This window comes from Tamandua tetradactyla, chromosome 24 (genome assembly GCF_023851605.1).
Source record: "Tamandua tetradactyla isolate mTamTet1 chromosome 24, mTamTet1.pri, whole genome shotgun sequence".
NCBI classification, from domain to species: Eukaryota; Metazoa; Chordata; class Mammalia; order Pilosa; family Myrmecophagidae; genus Tamandua; species Tamandua tetradactyla.
In genome coordinates, this window is record NC_135350.1 from 17,812,018 (window position 1) to 17,832,031 (window position 20,014).

At 34.1% G+C, this 20,014-nt stretch overlaps 2 protein-coding genes across 4 annotated transcripts in view; one reads left to right on the plus strand and one right to left on the minus strand.

Moving 5' to 3' along the window:
• Window positions 1–20,014, minus strand: part of GSTCD (glutathione S-transferase C-terminal domain containing) — a 206,605-nt gene that overhangs the window by 155,823 nt on the left and 30,768 nt on the right. The window contains exons 4-5 of the mRNA XM_077142633.1: window positions 16,641–16,892; window positions 12,184–12,277 (exon numbers count right to left, since the gene is read on the minus strand). Coding sequence (XP_076998748.1) covers window positions 12,184–12,277; window positions 16,641–16,892 — 346 coding nt within the window. The remainder of the gene's footprint in view (window positions 1–12,183; window positions 12,278–16,640; window positions 16,893–20,014) is intronic.
• Window positions 1–20,014, plus strand: part of INTS12 (integrator complex subunit 12) — a 158,953-nt gene that overhangs the window by 76,154 nt on the left and 62,785 nt on the right. The window contains exons 2-3 of one of the 3 annotated variants that reach the window (XM_077142638.1): window positions 9,667–9,778; window positions 10,435–10,616. The exons of the other annotated variants lie outside the window; for them this stretch is intronic. The gene's annotated coding sequence lies outside the window, so the exon portion shown is untranslated. The remainder of the gene's footprint in view (window positions 1–9,666; window positions 9,779–10,434; window positions 10,617–20,014) is intronic. 3 annotated transcript variants of the gene reach the window in all.

A 20,014-nucleotide genomic window follows, 5' to 3' on the forward strand; every position in this document is an offset into this window, starting at 1 on the left:
TTAAAACCTTTTAGAATGGAGATATCTTATGATCTCCTTCTGGTAAATCTCTGCCATTAATTTTGTTTCATTTCACCTTAACTGTAAAGTATATATGCTAAACTGAGTAGTGGTGGGTAAAGGAAAATGAGAGGTGATGTTTAGGGTTTTTGTGCACTATTCCCATATTACTTCCCTTTGGAGATGATGCTCTCATGTAGCTCAAAAGTAAACAGTGACCTCAGGTATACCCAATTTAGGCACTCTTCTAGACAATGGAACCTTAAATAATAGAAAAGAGATCATAACTAGAACAAAACCTGAAAAAGCTAGCTTTTATAAGCTCAAGCTTCTGACTCTCCTCACTCCTCCAGGGTTGCTATTATTCTGGGTTAGAAACAACTCCTAACATAGGGATCACCCACCCAAGAACTACTGGAGAACAAATAATACATAGTATGGCTAAGGCCAGCTCTGTTCTAGATTTTAAGGCAAAAGACTGTATCTTTCTTCAAAACTGGAGGGCAATAATTCTCAGGGCAAGAACACAGGATGCCTCTGGATATGACACAAGGAGTCTTCAGGCTAAGAGTATTTATCCTGGTTCATCAGAGAAGGAAATCAAACAGGCTTTTGAGGCCAAATAGTAATAGAGGATATACAATTGCCAGGATGTTCTCAGTGCAAAGGCTGGTGGTTGGAAATTTGTGATCACAACCAAATCTCTATCAAAGGGCATGATTAATACTAACTTAAACCTTTCATTCCTTACTTTATATAATTCATCTTGCACAGAAATAACTCATCACAATAATCTGTATGATAACTTTGACTATGTACCCTCAGTTAAAAGATTAAATTAACTATACAATCTGTAATACAAATTTTAGGTGTATTTTTCTTAGGGATTTAGGCATAGCAATTCTGAAACTACCATTCACAAGCTGCAGAACTGAACAATACAAATATATTGCTAATGTTGACAGCTAGGATTTTTATTGTTGGGAAAGGTAGATTAGGAAATGGAATGTGAAAAGTCTAGGAAGAACCTTGTGGCATTAGATTGGAACCAGAGTCATTAATATAAACTCATGACTTTTAATATATAAAAATAACAGACATATATATAGATATAATTGTAGCAGTAGATATTGAGCTAACTCCTAACTCTTCTTGTTGAGATGACCTAGAAGCAATAACAATCCATGCAATGAGCACAACCTGGTGCTTGATTTCTAAATACCCAAGCTCCTTGGAGAAATGGTTGATTTTAAAGTTAAGACAGAAAATGACAAGATCAGCCTGCAACATGTTGTTATGCCAGAAATCAAAGAAGTACCCATAGAATACTGGGGATTTTTTAAGTGTCAAGAGACACCTTGAAGGGACTCACAACTTGGGACAATTTGAGCATCAGAATAAATAATGACAGTGATGGATTATAATTAGTTCAATACATTTAAAATTCATGAGTCTATATGATGTTTTAAAAAGTGAAAACTTTTTCTTACAGTAGAGTTGCAACTAATATATAAATGGGCTATGGATATGAAAAATCTCTTTTTGCAACTATCACAGGCAAGAAGCCTTAAATGAATGTAAATTAATAAGTGAAAATTTTGGAAACAATATATAACGTAGTTTCAAAGTATCTACCCCAAAGGACTTATTAAGTCAAAGAATCAAAATGCAAATTTAAAGACATTCTACCAAAAACAGACCTCAACTTTTGTAAAAAGTCCATCATGAAAGACAAGCTGAGAAACTGTTTTACATTGAAGGAAACTATATAGACATAACAACCAAAACTACTACAATCTACTAGACTGTAGATTAGATAATAGTATGCACTGATATTAAGTATCTTGTTTTGATAATTGTATTATGGCTATTAAGAGAATGTCCTTGTTCTTAGGAAATCATTAAATATTTAGGAGTAAAGGGGCATGTTGTCTGCAACTTTCTTCCAAATAGTTCCAGATATAAAAATACTAGCAACAATAATGCATGTAAAATCCTTAATTCTCTTTTCTGCAAACTTAATCTCAATTAGTTTAACCTTTTAAATCTATCTGAGATAAAAGAATTCAAAGAGTTGCCTGATTTAAGCAGAAATTGGGGAGGTTAAAAAAGGATCTATTCTTGTTAATCCACTAGGTTCTTATATTTAAAGAAGACAGTTTATTGGGGAAGGAAAACATGCACATAAATAATTATAGTGTAAGAAAAGCACAAGTACCAAGAATTATTAGAAAGTACTAAATGTACATGCACAGAATGGCAGAGCACCAAAATATATGAAGTAAATATTGATAGATTTGAAGGGAGAAATAAATGGTCTGCTTTAATAATAGAAGAATTCAAAACAAAACTTCCAATAATGGACTGAACATCTAGATGAAGATCAAGAAAGAAATACAAGAATTGAATGATAAAATAAGCAAAGTAAACTTAACATACATATGAAGAAAATTTCACCCAACAGCAGCTGAAAAATATTCTCCTTTAGTGTACATGGTTGATTCTTTAAGATACACCATATGTTAGGCTGTAAAATAAGTCTCAATAAATTAAAAAATATTAAAATCATAAAACATGTCTCCTCTGGCCACAATGGAATGAAATTGGAAATCAATAACAGAGGGAGAAATGAAAATCCACAAACGTGAAAAATAATCACAGCCAATAGGTCAAAGAAAAAAAATCACAAGTGCAATTAGGAAATATCCTGAGGTAAATGAAAACAAAAACACAACATACCAAAACTTATGAAATATAGCAAATGCAGTGCTGAGAGGGAAATTTATAGCTAATAAGTCCTTACATTAAAACAGAAAAAACTCACAAATCAGAAACCTAACCTCTCAACTGGAAGATCTGAAAAGAACAGCAAACTAAATCCAAAGCGAGCAGAAGGAAGGAAATAAAGATTAAAGTGAGAATAAATGAAATATAGTATTAAAAAAAAACAATAGAATCAATGAAACCAAAACTTGCTTCTTTGAAAAGATCAATAAAATCAAATTTTTCACTAGACTGACATGGAAAATAGCAGAAAGCATGCAAATAACTAAACTCAGAAATGAAACAGAGGCATTATTACCAAACCCACAGATAAAAAATATTATAAAAGATTACTATTAACAATTCCATGTCAACAAATTAGATAACTAAATGATATCAACAAAGTCCTAGAAACACACAAACTACCTACACTGACAAGCATAGCTCAACATAAGAAAATTTATTAGTAAAGTATACCAGATTAATAGAATGAAGATAACCCCGCATGACTATCAGAGTTGGCACAGAAAATGCATTTGACAAAATCCACACCCTCTTTGATAAAAATGCTCAAAACACTGAGAATAGAAGGAAACTTCCAGAACATGATAAAGGGTGTATATATATATATATATATATATATATAAACACCACTAACATCATAGTCAATAGTGAAAGACTGAAGCTTTTTCTCTAAGATTAGGAACAAGGCAAAGATGCCCACTGTCACCCCTGTTATTGAATATTATTACACTGGAAGTTCCAGCTGGAGCAACAAGGCAAAAAATACAAATAAAAGGCATTCAAACTGAAAAGGAAGAAATAAAACTATTTTCAGTAGACATGATTTTACTCAACAAAGCTAAAAGGGCCAATAAATGAATTCAGCAAAGTGGTGGGGTACAACATCAACAAGCAAAAATCAGTAGTGTTTTTACATGCCAGTGATAATTAATCTGTAGAGGAAATCAAGAAAATATTCCACATACAATAGGAACTAAAAGAATGAAATATCTAGGAATAAATTTAACCAAGGATGTAGAGGACCTGTAAATTGAAAACTATAAAACATAACTGAAGGAAATCAAAGAAGACCCAGAAAATGAAAGGATACTGTGTTCATGGATTAAAAGACCAAATATTGTTAAAATGTTAATTCTATCCAAAACAAGTTACAGATTCAACACAATCCCGATCAAAATTCCAACAGCCCTTTATGCAGAAATGGAAAAGCCAATCATCAAATTCATATGGAAGAGTAAGGGGCATCAAATACTAAAAAATATCTTTAAAAAGAAAAACAAAGTTGGAATAGTCACTCTTCCCAATTTTAAAACTTACTACAAAGCCAAATGGGCAAAAATGCATGATACTGGCACAAACACAGATATGCAGAAATTTGGAATTGAATTTAGATTCAGAAATCATCCCACACATTTATGATCAACTGATTTTTCACAAGGATGCTGTGCTGGTTTGAAAGGATGTATGTCCCCTAGAAAAGGTATCTTTTAATCTAGATCCTGTTTCATAAAGGCAGAATAATCCCTATTCAATACTGTATGCTTGCTTGAATCTGTAATTAGATCATCTCCCTGGAGATGTGATTTAATCAAGAGTGGTTGTTAAACTGGATTAGGTAGAAGCATGCCTCCACACATCTGGGTGGGTCTTGATTAGTTTATGAAGTCCTATAAAAGAGAAACATTTTGGAGAATGGGAGATTAGAAGAGAGCAGAGAATGCTGCAGCACCACGAAGCAGAGAGTCCACAGCCAGCAATCTTTGGAGATGAAGAAGGATAATGCCTCCCAGGGAGCTTCATGAAACAGGAAGCCAGGAGAGAAAGCTAGTAGATGATGCCATGCTCGCCATGTGCCCTTCCAGCCAGAGAGAAACTCTGAGTTCATCATGTGCCTTCTCACTTGAGAGAGAAACCCTGAAATTCATCGGCCTTCTTGAACCAAGGTACCTTTCCCTGGATACCTTTGATTGGATATTTTTTTTTTTTTTTAAAGGAAAGACAGAGAGAAGGAAGGAAGGATAGAAGGAAGGAAGGAAGGAAGAAAGGGAAACATCTTTAAACATTTTCTTGTTTTATTGTATTCTGTTTCTCCGTTTTTGTTACATGGGCTGGGGCCGGGAATCGAACCGAGGTCCTCCGGCATAGCAGGCAAGCACTTTGCCCGCTGAGCCACCGCGGCCCGCCTGATTGGATATTTTTATTGACTTGTAATTGGGACATTTTCTTGGCCTTAGAACTGTAAACTAGCAACTTATTAAATTCCCCTTTTTAAAAACCATTCCGTTTCTGGTATATTGTATTCTGGCAGCTAGCAAACTAGAGCAGATGCCATATCTACTCATATGGGAAAGAATACTCTCTTCAACAAATAGTGCTGGGAGACTGTATGTCTACAAAAGAGTGAAGGTGGACTCCTACCTCATACCATATACAAAAATGAATTCAAAATAGGGGAGTACAAGGGTAGTTCAGTGGTAGAAAGCATCTTTAGGACCTTGCATTAGGCAAAGGTTTCTTAGACTTAACCTAAAGCAGATGCAACAAAAGAAAAAAAATAGATAAAAGGGATCTCATCAAAATTAAAAACTTTTCTGCATCAGCAGACTTTATCATGAAAGTAAAATGACAACCCACAGAAAGGGAGAAAATATTTGGAAACCATATAATCGACTAGGGTTTAATATCCAGAATACAAAAATATATCTTTCAATACCACACAAAAAGACAAACAACCCAATTTAAAAATGGGCCAAAGACTTGAATGCACATTTCCCCTAAAAGATATACAAATGACCAAAATGCATATGAAAAGATGCTCAATATCACTTACTAGTAGGGAAATGAAAAACAAAACCATGTGCCATTTCACAACTAGAATGGCTACTACTTAAAAAAAATGGAAAATTACAAGTCTTGGAGAGGATGTGGAGAAAGAGGAACACTCATTCATTGTTTCATTGTTTGTGGGAATGTAAAATGGTGCAGCCACTGTGGAAGACAGTGTGGCAGTTTCTCAGAAAGTTAAGTATAGAATTTCCATATGACTTGGCAATCCCACTTCTAGTTATATACCCTAAAGAACTGAAATCTGGGATTCAGATGTATACCTAGGTTCACAGTAGAATTATTCACAATTATCAAAAGATGGAAGCAACCCATCAATCAATGAATGGATAAACAAAATGTGGTATATACAAATGATGGAATATTATTCAGCCATAAAAAGGACTGATGTTCTGATACATGTCACAAGATGGATGCACCCTAAAGACATGAAACAAGCCAGACACAAAAGGACAAATACTGTATGATCTCACTGATATAAAATAAGAATAAGCAACTCACAGAGTGATAATCTAGGATATAGGTTACCAGGGGATGAAGTAAAGCTAGGAATTTAGGAGTTAAGGCTTAAAATGTACAGAGCTTCTGTTTGAGAAAATGGAAAAGTTTGGTAATGGATGGTAGCGATGGTAGCACAATATTGTGAATATATTTAACAACACTGAATCATGTAATGGAATGTGGTTAAAAGGTGAAATTTAGGTTGTATGTATATACGTTACCAGAATAAATTTTAAAGAAATCCATGGAACTGCATAACATAATGAACCCTAAATTAAACCAATTATAAAAATGTGCTTCCATCAATTCTAACAAATGTTCCACACCAATGCAAGGTGTTAATAACAGGATGGTATATAGAAACCCTGTATTTTATGCATGATTTTTCTATAAACCTACAATTTCTCTAATAAAGGAGAAAAGAAAAAGAAGGAAAAATCTTGAAAAGACATTTTTCCCAAGAAGATACACAAATGGCCATAAAGCACATCATTAGCCATCAAGGAAATGCAAATGAAAACCGTGAGATACCGTTTCATATTTGCTAGAATGGTTATTAAAAAACAGAAAATTGCTAATATTGGAGAAGATGTGGAGAAATAGGAACCCTTGTACGTTGTTGGTGGGAAAGTACAATAGTTCAGCCACTGTGGAAGATAGTAACTTCTTTCAGCCTGGGTTCTTAAAGATTACTTTGACAATAACTATGGATTGGGGAAACAATCTCTAACTCTTCTCTTCCTATTCTCTTCCATACTCATTTCACATCAGACTCTCTCTTGCCACTCCACCAAAATGCATTTTTCAAGGTCAAGAATGATCATCATACTGCAAAATCCAATGGTTACTTCTTGTTCTCATTTTATGAAGGATTTTGATTTATGGAGGATTTACAAAATCTTTCAGCAACATTATTATAGTTGATCATGCTCACTTCAATATGATTGGTCTCTAGGAAATAATACTCTCTTGGTTTTCATTCAAGCTCCTGGTCAAGCTCTCTAAAATTCTTTTGCTAATTCCTCTCTTTTCACTGATCTCTTAACTTTGGAGTACCTTGAGTTTAATGTTTAATCCTATTCTCTCAGGAAGAATCTTCTCTCAGGGACTGAATATCATCTATATGTAAATGCTAAAGCACCCAAATGTGTATACTTCCATCCTAAATCTCTCTCCTGAACTCTAGACCCCAATATCCAACTGACTGTTAAATAAATCTACTGTGATGACTAACTTCAACTCAACTTACCTCAAACTGAAACCATCTTTGGTTTCAAACCTGTTCCATCCAGTCTTCCCCTTCATGGATAATGGTAATTCTGTCCTTCCAACTGCTCCACCAAAAACCATGCAGTAATCCTTCACCTCCTCCTTTCAATCAAACCCCACATAGAATCAATCCGTTTGAAAATCATATTGACGCTACTGTTAAAGTATATACAGAATCTAACCATACCACCTCCACTCCTAACACCCTAGTCCAAACCATTATTATCTCTTCCCAGGGTTATTATAAAAGCTTCTAAGTGGTCTGCTTCCTTTTAATCTAATTTCCTTCCCATTTCAGTGTAATCTCAACATGGCAGCCAAAATGATCTTATTAAAACTTAAGTTAGAATATGTCACTTCCGCTCAAAACCTTCCAATTGCTCCTTGTTTCTTGTAGAGAAATGATTAAATTCCTTATAATGTTGTTCTAAGGCCTGTTTCAGTTTCCTAGTTGCTAAAGCAAATACTATGCAATGGTATTTGTTGTTGCTGCCTTAAACAGTGGGAAATTACTGGCCGAAGGCTAGAGAGGCTAGAGAAGTTCTAATCAAAGTGTCATCAAGGCGATGCTTTCTTCCCAAAAACTGGCATTCTGGAGCTGGCTGCCAGTGATCCTTGGTCCTTGGGTCCTCTATCACATGGCAACAAACATGGCAGCCTCTCCTAGCCTCTCCTTACTCTTCTGGATTCCACTGACTTTCAGTTTCTGGTTGCTCATTCTGTGAGCTTCTCTTTCATTTTGCTTATAAAGGACTCCAGTAATACAGATTGAAGCCAAACCTTGGGCTGCAGTTTAACTGAAGCAACATCTTGAAGAGATATTAATTACAATGGCTATACCTAGAGGAATGAATTAAATTTAAGAATATGTTTTTCCGGGATACCCAGCTCCAAACCCTGCAAGGCCCTGGTCTATCCAACCCCCATTATCTCTCTGGCCTTCCTTTCTACTTACTTTTCCTCTTCATCTGTGCCATTCCAGTTATACTAAACTTCTTGCTATTCCTTGAATAATCTCATTAGAATATTTGCACTATATTTTCTTTCCACCTGGTTTCCTCTTCTCCAAATGCCTCATGACTGTCTTCCTAACTTCCATCACAGTATTGTCCAATCTTCACTTCTCAATGATGCTTACCTTGATAAACCCATTTAATTACAACCTACCCACTACCAGTGCCTCCAATTCCCCTTCCTGTTCCATTCTTTCTCCTACCCTCAAAGCACTTAAAACTGCTAACATTCCATGTCATTTACTTAGTTATTATATTTCTTGCTTGTCTGTCTCCTCCCACTAGGATGTAAGATGCATGAGTACAGTCACAGAACTCCCTCTTCATTTACATGCTTCATTTTCCCATGAGTTTTTATATCAATTTGGTATACTAAGGTCTTGATGAGGAAACTGTTTACATTATTCTTGAACTTTAACACCAATATCAATAGACATAAAATTTCTATCAAACTATCTCGGGGGGAGAAATGATTGGGTGAATTGGAGTAGCACCAATATCTATAATACAAAAGTCCAATAAAGTTGAGATGAAAGTAATCTACTCTCATTGGAATAGATAATAAACCAACACTTGAAGGGCATTACCATTGAAGAAAATGAACACTTAGAATACTTTAATAGTTGAATACTCATTATTTATATCTTGCTGAATAATGTACTTGGGTTCCCAACAACAATAAAGAAAAGAGTACTTCACAAAGGAAAAAGGTAATGAAATAGAGAAATAAATTTATTTGCAGTCAAGACACTGATATTATTGATTAGGCACCTGAAATCCTAAATAAAGGAAACAGAAGTGTAAGCAACTAAGGGAAACTTATGAAATGAAGGACACACACAATGAAGGAAAGAGCTCTGCAGAAGAATAGTAGCTTATCAATGTAGAAAGAATACTGGAATTAGAAAATCACCATCTTTCAACTCAGTGAAATAATGGATTCAGGCAAGATTGTCAGTGAATACTAATACCATAAGTGAAATGTCGATGAAGGAAAGGATTTTCACGTGGTAGTATATTATTGCCCTAGAGATTACCTGCTAGTTACAAAGGTAAAAGAATGCTTTACAGTGGAGAGATCTAAGTGTTGTCCTTGTGACCCAGCGATCAAACTTATTATCAAAAATAATGGACAAGCCACATATTATATGTCTCCTAATGTGAGGAAATAAAAACATAGTATCGTTTATAAAATACTGTGCACAAAAATATTAAACCCAAAACTAATCAAGTCTTTTACTCTAATTTCTAGTTTCCAGGAAATACCAAGAATTTTGAACAAGTTAAATGACACCAAGAGAAAATAATCAGATAAAACCAAAATATCTACTTTCTTCAAGATAATTGGCTCATCTCTTCAAAAGGTCGGTAGTGTAGGGGAAGAGGGTGGATACACTTTAGAGTAAAAAGACACTGAAGAAATACAAATAATATTTGATTGGCTCCTGGGTCAAAAAAAAAGTAATGAGACATTTTTGGCACAACAGAAAATTTGAATATTAATTGAGTATTAGAAGATATTAAGGATTGCTGCATATTTTATAAGAGAATGCCCTTCTTTTTTCAGAGATGGCTACAAGGAATTAAGGAGTGACATGTCCTGTCTTGAAGTGATTTGGCCAAAACTTATGTCTGTATATAGAAGAAATATGGCAACATGCTAGCTATTGAATCTAGTTGTAGATATCTGAGTAATCATACTATTCTTTTATGTACATTTGAGACTTTTCATTATAAAAAAGTTAGAAAAAAAACACTCCCTTTATATTACCACACCTTCAATTCCTTCTCCCTGAAAGGAAAAAAACCGTACTAATCTACTTACTACCCTTATAAAAGAAGGGACTTTATCTTATTCACTGCTAAATCTTCAGTATCTACCATAGTATCTGGTTCCTAGTAGGCTTTTAGTAAATATTCATTCATTTAAGTGATTCATTAATGAGGTTCTAGAACACCCATTAGGCCATATTTTCTAATAGAACTCAGTATGTTAAAAATTAGCATATTAATGTTACAGGTGCCTATTCTTTCTGTGCAAAGTATGATAAGATCTAAGACTTTGGAGGATGAGAAATCTAGCACTGATCAATTTAGTCTGACACAATGTATTGGGGAAAGGAAGATGCTTCATATACTGTAGGCCAGTTTGTCTGAATCCTCTACATTAGAGTCTGTAGCCCACATCCAGCTAACGATAAGGTAGGTTTTTTTATTTTCCCTTCTCATTTTTCCTTGTGTATGACTGTCATTTTGGAAACTCATGTGGAAGGTTGCATTAGGCAGAATTTAATTAAATCTATGGGCCAACTACAATCTTCAAGTCACACAGAACACTAATCTCGTTACTTCTAATAATTAAAAATTATGTCCTTGATTGCAAAATCTGAGTGACGAGGTACAGACGCTATTAGGAAACATCACAGAAGAGAAGAATATGAAAATGAAAGTAAACTATTCCAAACAGCATTTGATATTTGGCTTAATATGTAATTAAGGAACAGTTGAACATATAATAAAATTGAACACTGAGTAGACTGAAAAATCTTCCACCTAAAATGGTATTTAAAAATTCAACAAATATCCTTTAAGTAATTAGGGTTCTAAGGGTAAGGAATATATTCAAATATTTTTTAGGGCCTTAAAAAAAAAAGGAGAGAACTGAAAATAAGTATAACAACCCTGAACTGCCACCCTTGCTGCTCTGAGGATATTTGCTATAAATAGTGATCTAAACTTTAACAGCAGAACAAAGAAGAGAAGCTAATCCTTGATCCCTGGCAGGGTGGAGAGCTAGAACTAATATTACTACATAAAACCAGAAACCTTGAATATTACTATGAAAAGATGCTCTAAAAAAAAAGTCATATCCTCCAACAAAGGAAGATTATAAGTTAATTTAACTGTTCAAACCTCACCTTCAGATAGAAAATGTTGAAGAAATCCCAAACAAAAACTAATGCTAAATGGTCTGAAACTCTAGTACCTTGAGATGCCAGGCATAAGCAAGTATAAATCCTTTCTATGAGAATTTACCTTTAACCCAGGCCCACCAGGATTCCCACAGATTTAAGTAATCCAAAAATGTATTCATAATCTAAAATTACAAGACTTAGAGGGAAATAAGACAACAGAAAGTGAAATGAGACAACAGAATGAGACCTCTTTGGACATGACCTATTTTATCTTCTGCATTTTATAATGTTTAAAAATTATGAGAGGAAGCTGAAATGTGAACAAGGAAAACGATAGTATAAAAAAGGTACAAACCAAGTATAATTTCTAGAAATAAATTAAAAAACACAATCATTTAACTAAAAACCTAACTATAAAGATATTTTTGCCAAACTTTTTTTTTTAAACAACTGAAGAAAATTGATCATGAACTGGATATTAGATTATCAAGGAATTTTTGCTGATTTTTTTTAGGTCTAATAGCATTGAGATTATAAAAGAAGTCAATACGTTTTAGATGTGTGTACTTAAGTATGACATGTTGTTTGCAATGTGTTTGAAAATACTTCAGCAAAGGGAAAAAAGGGGAGATGAAAAAAAGCAAATGTGGCAAAATGTGAGACCTTGTTAATCTGAGTCATGTGCATATATGAAATTTTTCATAATAAAATAAAATGAAAACCCAGTGGATAGTATAAACAGAATATTACATCTAGTCCAAATAGTTAAAGAGAGAATTTAAGAATTGAAAAACAAATCTGAAAAGAATATCCAGATTTTGAATAAAACAAAACAAAACAAAAAAACAACTCACCTTCCTTTGGGCTCACTGCTGCAGGAAGATTATTCCAATCAAGGCTCCAGGTAGGACAAGGGTGTGGAGAAAACATCACTTCAATGCCTTTCTCCTAAGAAAGGAAATAGGCCCTTTCCAAATCAATGCATTAATAAAATTATATTACGTGTTGGAAGGTTAAATTTCTATTTTCTGTACCAGCAAAGAGGAGCATAAGTAGTAACAGTCATTAATTATTAAGTTAGTGATATTAAAAACATAATTCTCTTGGGTTTCTTTATAGCACAATTACCATCTTATATTTTTATATGATGATAACAACAAATAATGCTTTTTTAAAAATGAGAATACACAGAAATAACAAGCTACCCAGAAACATATTGAATAGCAATGAGAAAAGTCACCAGAGGATAAAAATTTTATCAAAAGCAATTCACATAGAGATCATCAAAAACTATGTGTATCAAGGTCTGACTTCACATATATGAAAATTGTCATAGCCCACGAGCTATATCTACAGCCCCAAAAGCCCTCACTTTAACAGAGACCCCAAAACATTACCAAACCAGTCTTCTATGATCTCAGCAGTATTTCTAGAAAAGGATCCCTTGGGTTTAAACAAATGATTTCCAACACTTTAAAGAATGAGGACCCCTTTTCAATGTATCAAAAATTTCTCAGGCTCCTTCCCATGCTATAAATTGTGCATTTATTTATTTGATATACAGACAGCGTCATGGCATACACCTGGATCCACAATCCAGAGGACAGATATCCACAGTTCAGATATATATTTCTTATCTCCAGGAATATTCTATTTAAAAGAAAAACCTCTGAGAATCCATCATTAATCCCTCTGTATCAGTTAGCTCATGAGATTACTTTCCATTATGAAAACTGGCTGAACTCAGGTCCCAGAGATCCCTTCTTGGGACTAGAGATATAATTATAAGTCTAGATACTGAGAACACTCACTTGTCTCCAGAAAGATAAATATATCTCTCTGACATTATCTAGCCGTACTAAGCTTTTCGGTATCCCTCATTTTCCAAACTCATTCCTATCTCAGGGCCATTATTCTAAATACAGCTTTATTGAGATAAAATTTATGCACCATAAAATTTGCCTTGAAGGTGTACAATTTAGGTTTTAGTATATTCACAGAGTTTGTGCAACTATCACCACTATATATTTTTAGAACATTTTCAGTACTACAAAAAGAAACCCCATAGCCATTAGCAGTCACTTTCCATTCTCCCCCATATCTGCATCCCTAGGCAACACTCATCTACTTAGTCTCTGTGAACTGGCTGAGGGTCTTTTTACTTGCTGGACCCTATGCCAAGAACACTATTTCTCCAAATCTTCAGTCAATTCAAGTTATCTGCTCAATGTTATCCTCTCCTCAGATAGGTCTTCCTGACCACCATATCTACAAAGCTCCCCAACCTCCCCACATTATTTTTTGACAGCACTTATCATTACCTAATATTATACATTTATGTGTGTCTTATTTGTCTCCCCCATCAGAATGTAAGCAACTGTGAGGGCAGGGGTACTGTCCAATTTGTTCTTCATATATCCAGCCCCCAGAACAATATGTTGTCTACTAAACAATGTGTTTAGTAGACATGTAAATTTTTTTGACAGAATGAATAAATTAGAACTTCTAGCAAACAAGGGGGATTTTTGGTAGGCAAAGCTGTGCCAAAGAGAATGGAAGGAAAAAATGGTGAGCTGTGCATGCTCCTAAGAAAATCTTCACTATTTCACATTTCTGCTTAGCATTAATTTCCTATGTTCTCATGTGATTATACAAAAATGGACAGTTACAGGGGAAGTAAATAAATTCACATAAGTATTAATTTGGTATAATGTTTATTGTCTTTTAAAGTACATGCAACAGAGAACTTCACTAGTAGCAGCAAAGACAATGTCCTAGTTAAGAAAGAATATTCACTGGATCTAATGTAGTCTATCAAGTTAGAACTAAAGTGAAAATTGAAATCTTAATTTATTTTCAGATTTGAATCTTTATTTTAAAAAATCATGGATATAATGTCACAGTCATCCTTCATCTATAATCATAAGATTTAATGTCAGAAAACAATCATGCAGAATGTTTAATATATTCCCCTAATTTCATAGATGGAGAAATTGAAACCCTTTGTTAAATAACTTACTTAAGGTCATAATATTAGCTTAGCTACCAAGCTGGAACAAGAACCTAAGCCACCTGATCACTAATACAGTCTGTCACTGCAGTGGCAGGCTTTAATATTTTTTAAAATTTCCTGTGGACACCAGAAAAGTGTGACTCTCGGATCAGGGAGATCAGAGAAGCATAATTGCCTTCTGGCATTAACTACTGCATTTGAAATCCCTCACTATTTCTGCATCACGACCATACTTCCCATGGTCATGATTCCCAGTGATAGAATGACAAGTAGACATCCCAGTGACAGGATGACAGAGATGCTAAGGCAAGTCCACTGCTAGGAGACACATGACTCCTGAGGAACAGCTTTGGCTTGCACTCTCTCCATTGGCTTCATCAAACTCTTTCAGAGAGTTTAAACTGTGTTAAAACTTTTCTTATCCAACTTTGCTTCCTTTCCTCTCTTCTCCATAAGGGTTAGGACTATTATGTCAGACAGCTCTCCCAGCCTCCTTTGGCTCCCTTCCCATTTTCCACAGACTATGGAGGAGTTGTTCTCAACACCTGTGTAGAGAGCTAGACCTGATGATGCAAAAGATGGACTGTGGCTGCTAAGAAAATTCATCTCTCTCATGTTTGACCACTAGAAACCTTATTGACCAATGTCCTCAGTTGCTAGGCTCTGAAATCTATAACCATATACAAGCTGAGACCATGCTCACCATGGGCTGCTCCTAAACCAGTGACTGAAAGTGCAGGGACACTAAAGCAGACGCATTCCTAACAAACATGAAACTCCTCTGATAGCTGCTTTGGGCTCAAAGACTCCCCATTGGCCTTGGCAAAACTTTCTTAGAGCTGCATAGCAATCTAAATATTTTCTTACCCAACCTTCCTTTCCTCTTTCATCTATAGGGATCAAACCTGCATCATAGTCTGAAGGCTTTCCAAGTCTCCTCAGGTCCCCTCCTCATTTGCCTTTATAGGGGTTTTCTCAATAAATCTCTTGCATGTCTCATCCAATTTTGGAATCTGCTTCTTGGAGGACCTGAACTAACACATCCCTTCTAAGTTAAAAATTTAGGATTCCCCTTATATTCTTCAGATTCGTACAAATGGGCCTATATTTACCATTGTTATTAATGTTTTCTGAATTTAATTTTTGTGTATTCCTTTTTGCTTATAAATATTTTAATTTATAAAATGCAGATGTCTTTCCTAATGTCATTATTTTGCCCTTTCCTTCAGTTGGAATAACACATGCAGAAAAATCTGAATTATCAGTTTTTCTTTAAAGGGTCTGCATAAGTATGAATTAAAAATACACGTTTGGGGTCAGTAAAATTTTAAAAATTAACATTTAATATGAAGCAAATTACTCTCCTGTAATTTAAACACTCAGGAGATGAACTAGATATCCCTGTATAGTGTAGTCATCTGATCAAAGAAGATCAAACTGCACACATTGCTTTCCTACCTTTTAAAATCAACTGGAAAATGGTGTTTCAACTTTATGAATAGCTAACTGAACTTGGCTGAACAGGCAAGGGACTTCTATCACTATATGGGAATCTTTTGCTTTACTAAGTTAACAAGCTTTCTGTCAACTATAGAAAACAAACCCCACCTAACCTAAATAGCGAAATATATTTTCTAATGAAACTCAAATTGAGTAGCACCTTTCGCTTCATAAATGCTCCTCAATTCAAATAAATCTTCAGTTAGTCCCAAAGCAAAACATTTGTGTAGATTATTTTGAGTGGGAGGGAAACTTCTTACAAGTAGTCCTGTTAGAAACATACAAACTATGGCCCAAAAAGGGAAAAAAAAGCAAATTATATTATGTTCTTATTCTATAACATATGGATTCTTATTATATAATAAAGAATAAAGTAAAAAACAATTTAAACCTTGGAAAAATATATTAACTTATTCATCTTCACCTTTCTTTAACTTCAAATCAACATCTTAAAATAAAAAAGACTGAGGCCAAAACTATGCAATAGAAAAAGTGTGAAAACAATACACTTGACCAGGTATGGTACTACCTGATCAATGACTTGGGGGAAGAAAATAAAATGTTTAAGAGACTTTTTGAAAAAAATTTTAAAGACCATATTGTGATTTATTTGGCTCCAAAGACACACAATATTATAAATGTTCGATTTACTATACTTCATATAAATGCAAATGTCTATCAGAAAAATGGATAGCTACTAATGAAACTGATAAAATGATTACAAGTTGAAGTAGAATGTGCACCACCATTATCCCATGAAATTTTTCAAGGAAAACTTTAATAGAACAATTTAATTACCATTAACTTGGTCATAGTTGGTCTTGGTCCTCCTATAAATGAAGAATCATTTTGCTCCTCTAAACCTGGGATCTCATTCAAGTTTGGATGTTGCTCGTATGAGGAGGTCCATAACTCTGATGAATGAAGAAAATGTATTCCACACTTAGAAGCTGCTGTTTTTACTCTTGGTACTTCCTGAATCCTCTGGTACCAAGAGACTAGTAGTGGTAATTCTACCAGCTTTTCAGAAAGATTTTTGCAGATAATTACCTAGGCAGGAAAAGAACAAAACAAATGATTATACAGTTTTTGTTTGTTTATAATAGCTGCATTGTGGTATACTTTACGTACCATAAAACTCACCCATCTTAAGCATACAATTTATACAGACCTGTAACTATAATGACAATCCCATTTAGAACAATTCTATCACCCCAAATACTGCCCTCATGCCTGCTTGCTGTCAATATCTGCTCCAGTCACAGGCAACCATTGATCTTCCCAATTCTATAATTTTGCTTTTTGTAGAATTGCATATAAATGAAATCATACAATATGTATTTGTCTTTTTCCACTTATCAGGCTTCTCGATATAGTTGCATTTATCAGTAGTTTGTTCCTTTTTATTGATGAGTAGTAGCCCATTATGTGGACATACCATATTCTGTTTATCCCTTTACCAGTTGATGGACATATGAACTGTTTCCAGACTTTAGCTGTTATGAATAATGCTGTTATACATATTCATGTACAAGTCTGTGTATGTAGAAATGTTTTTCATTTCTTATGAGGAGATACCTAGAATCAAGTTCCTAAGCTGTAAGATAAGAGTATGTTTAACTTTTTAAGAAACTGCCAAACTATTTTACACACTGGCTGTACTATTTTATATTCTCATTAGCAATGCATGAAGATTCATTTCTCCACTATCTTGCCAGCACTTGATATTGCCAATTTTTATATTAGCCATTCTAATGGGTGAGCAGATCCCCATTATCATTTTAATTTGTATTTCCCTGCTAATGATGTTGAGCATCTTTTCATGTGCTTATTTACTCATTCATATAGCTCCTATGGTGAAAGGTCTATATGTTTTTATTATCCATGATACAATACAAAAATTGTGACAACTCTTGCATTTGGAGATTAATATTTCTGTTACTATATAAGGATTAAATATGATTCCAAAAAATAAACTTTGAATTTAAACCTGACATGTAAAGGAATTTTCAAGACATTTTAATTTTAATAATTCTTAATATTTATAACATTAACAACTTTGAATAATCTTTGTGGAAAGTACAATGAGGAAAACAAAATTGACCTTTAAGCCTACTGGTCAGCCAACTCCTAGTGATATTAATAAAATGAAAACACAAAATTAATTTTAAAAAATTTTGGTAAATGAAAATTGTATCAAAAGAGTTAAAATGAAAAAGAAAAAAATCCAAAACCTATCCTGACTTCCAGGAGGTGAACAAAGTTAACAGTTGCTTGTTAAGGACAAAATTGAGCATATACTTACTTCATTTTAATTTTTACAAATAGAAACATTTGATACACATATTTTGCCATCTTGATTTTTTCACTTATTAATATATTTATTTTAAAGACCTTTCCATATTAGTAATATATTAATCTATCACACTCTTTTTTTTAACCTTTGATTGAAGAATAAAAGTATACAGTTGAATTTTCACAAGAAACTTGCATACTTACACAACTACTATCAGGATAAAAAAAAAAAGTAGATCATAACCAGCATTCCAGAAGCTTCCTTTATGTTCCTAAGTTACCACAGCTACTGAAAGGAAACCACTATTTTTCATTTCATCACCATCAATTAATTTTGGCTTTTTTTTGAGATATTGCAATTTTTAAAGAAAAATCATGCATAAAATAGAGTTCCCAGGGTGGTGTGACAGTGGCTCGGTGGCAGAATTCTCACCTGCCATGCCAGAGACCTGGGTTTGGTGCCCAGTGCCTGTCCATGCAGAAAAAAAAGGCTTACTTTAGGGTACACTGATTTTTTTTTAAAAATTATTTTAGTAACATATATACAACCTAAAATTTCCCCTTTAACCACATTTAAATACATAATTCAGTACTGTTAGTTATCTTCACAGTGTTGTGCTACCATCACTACCATTCGTTACCAAAACTTCTCCATCATCCCAAATACAAATTCTGTACAATTTAGAATTAATTTCCCATTCTCTACCCACCCCCCTGCCCCCAGTCCATAGTAACCTACATTCTATTTTCTAATTCGATGAATTTGATTATTCTAATAATTTCGTATCAGTAAGAGCATATAATATTTTTCCTTTGTGTCTGGTTTATTTCACCTTGAGCCTCCAAGGTTCATCATGTTGGCGCGTGAATCAGAACTTCATTTTGTTTACAGGTGAATAATATTCCGTTATGTGTATAATACCATATTTTGTTTATCCATTCACTGGGTGATGAATCCTTGGGCTGCTTCCACTTCTTGGCAATTGTGAATGATGTTGCTATGAACATCAGTGTGCAAATCTATGTTCAATTCCCTGCTTTCCATTCTTTGGGGCATATAAAAAGTAGGATTGCTGGGCCATGTGGTAATTCTGTACTTAACTTTCTGAGGAACTAACAGCAGCTGCACCATTTTACATTCCCAGCAGCAATGAATGAGTGTTCCTATCTCTCCACATCCTCTCCAAAACTTGTAATTTTCCATTTTTTAAATGGTAGTCATTCTAGTGGGTGTGAAATAGTATCTCATAGTTTGTAGGCTTTTGAAAATATTGCTTCTGTTCTACTTTTCTCTTTCCTCCCCTTCTGAGATTCCAGATATATACTATTAGAACTGTCTTTGTGATCCGAATGTTTCTTGCACTATTTTCTGTATTTTCCATGCTTTTTTCTCTTATATGCTACAGTCAAGAAATTTTCTGCTAACCTTGTAGTTCACTAATTCTCTACTGGCTATGTCTAATTTGCACATAATCAATCTACTGAAATCTTAATTTTTGTTACATTTCATTCTACAATTTCCATGTTTATCCTTTTATTATAGACTTCAGTTATTTGGTGACAATTTTGATTTTGTCATCTATTATGAACACATCTACCACAGTTATTTTAAAGTCTGGGTTTGACAGCTCCAAAACCTGAGTCTTCTGTGGAACTGTCTCCATTTTCTATTTTTTTCTCTTGGTATTGTTTTTCAGTATGCCTGATAATTTTCAATTGTTTTTGTAAATATTCATTTACAATGTTGCTCATGAAAAATTATGGAGGCTCTTAAGGACCTTCTTTTCCTCCTGCAAGGATTCACCTTACATTCTAGAAAGCAACAGTAATAGGGACAGTTCACCACAATTCTCCAGAAATATGCTGTCCCAAAACAT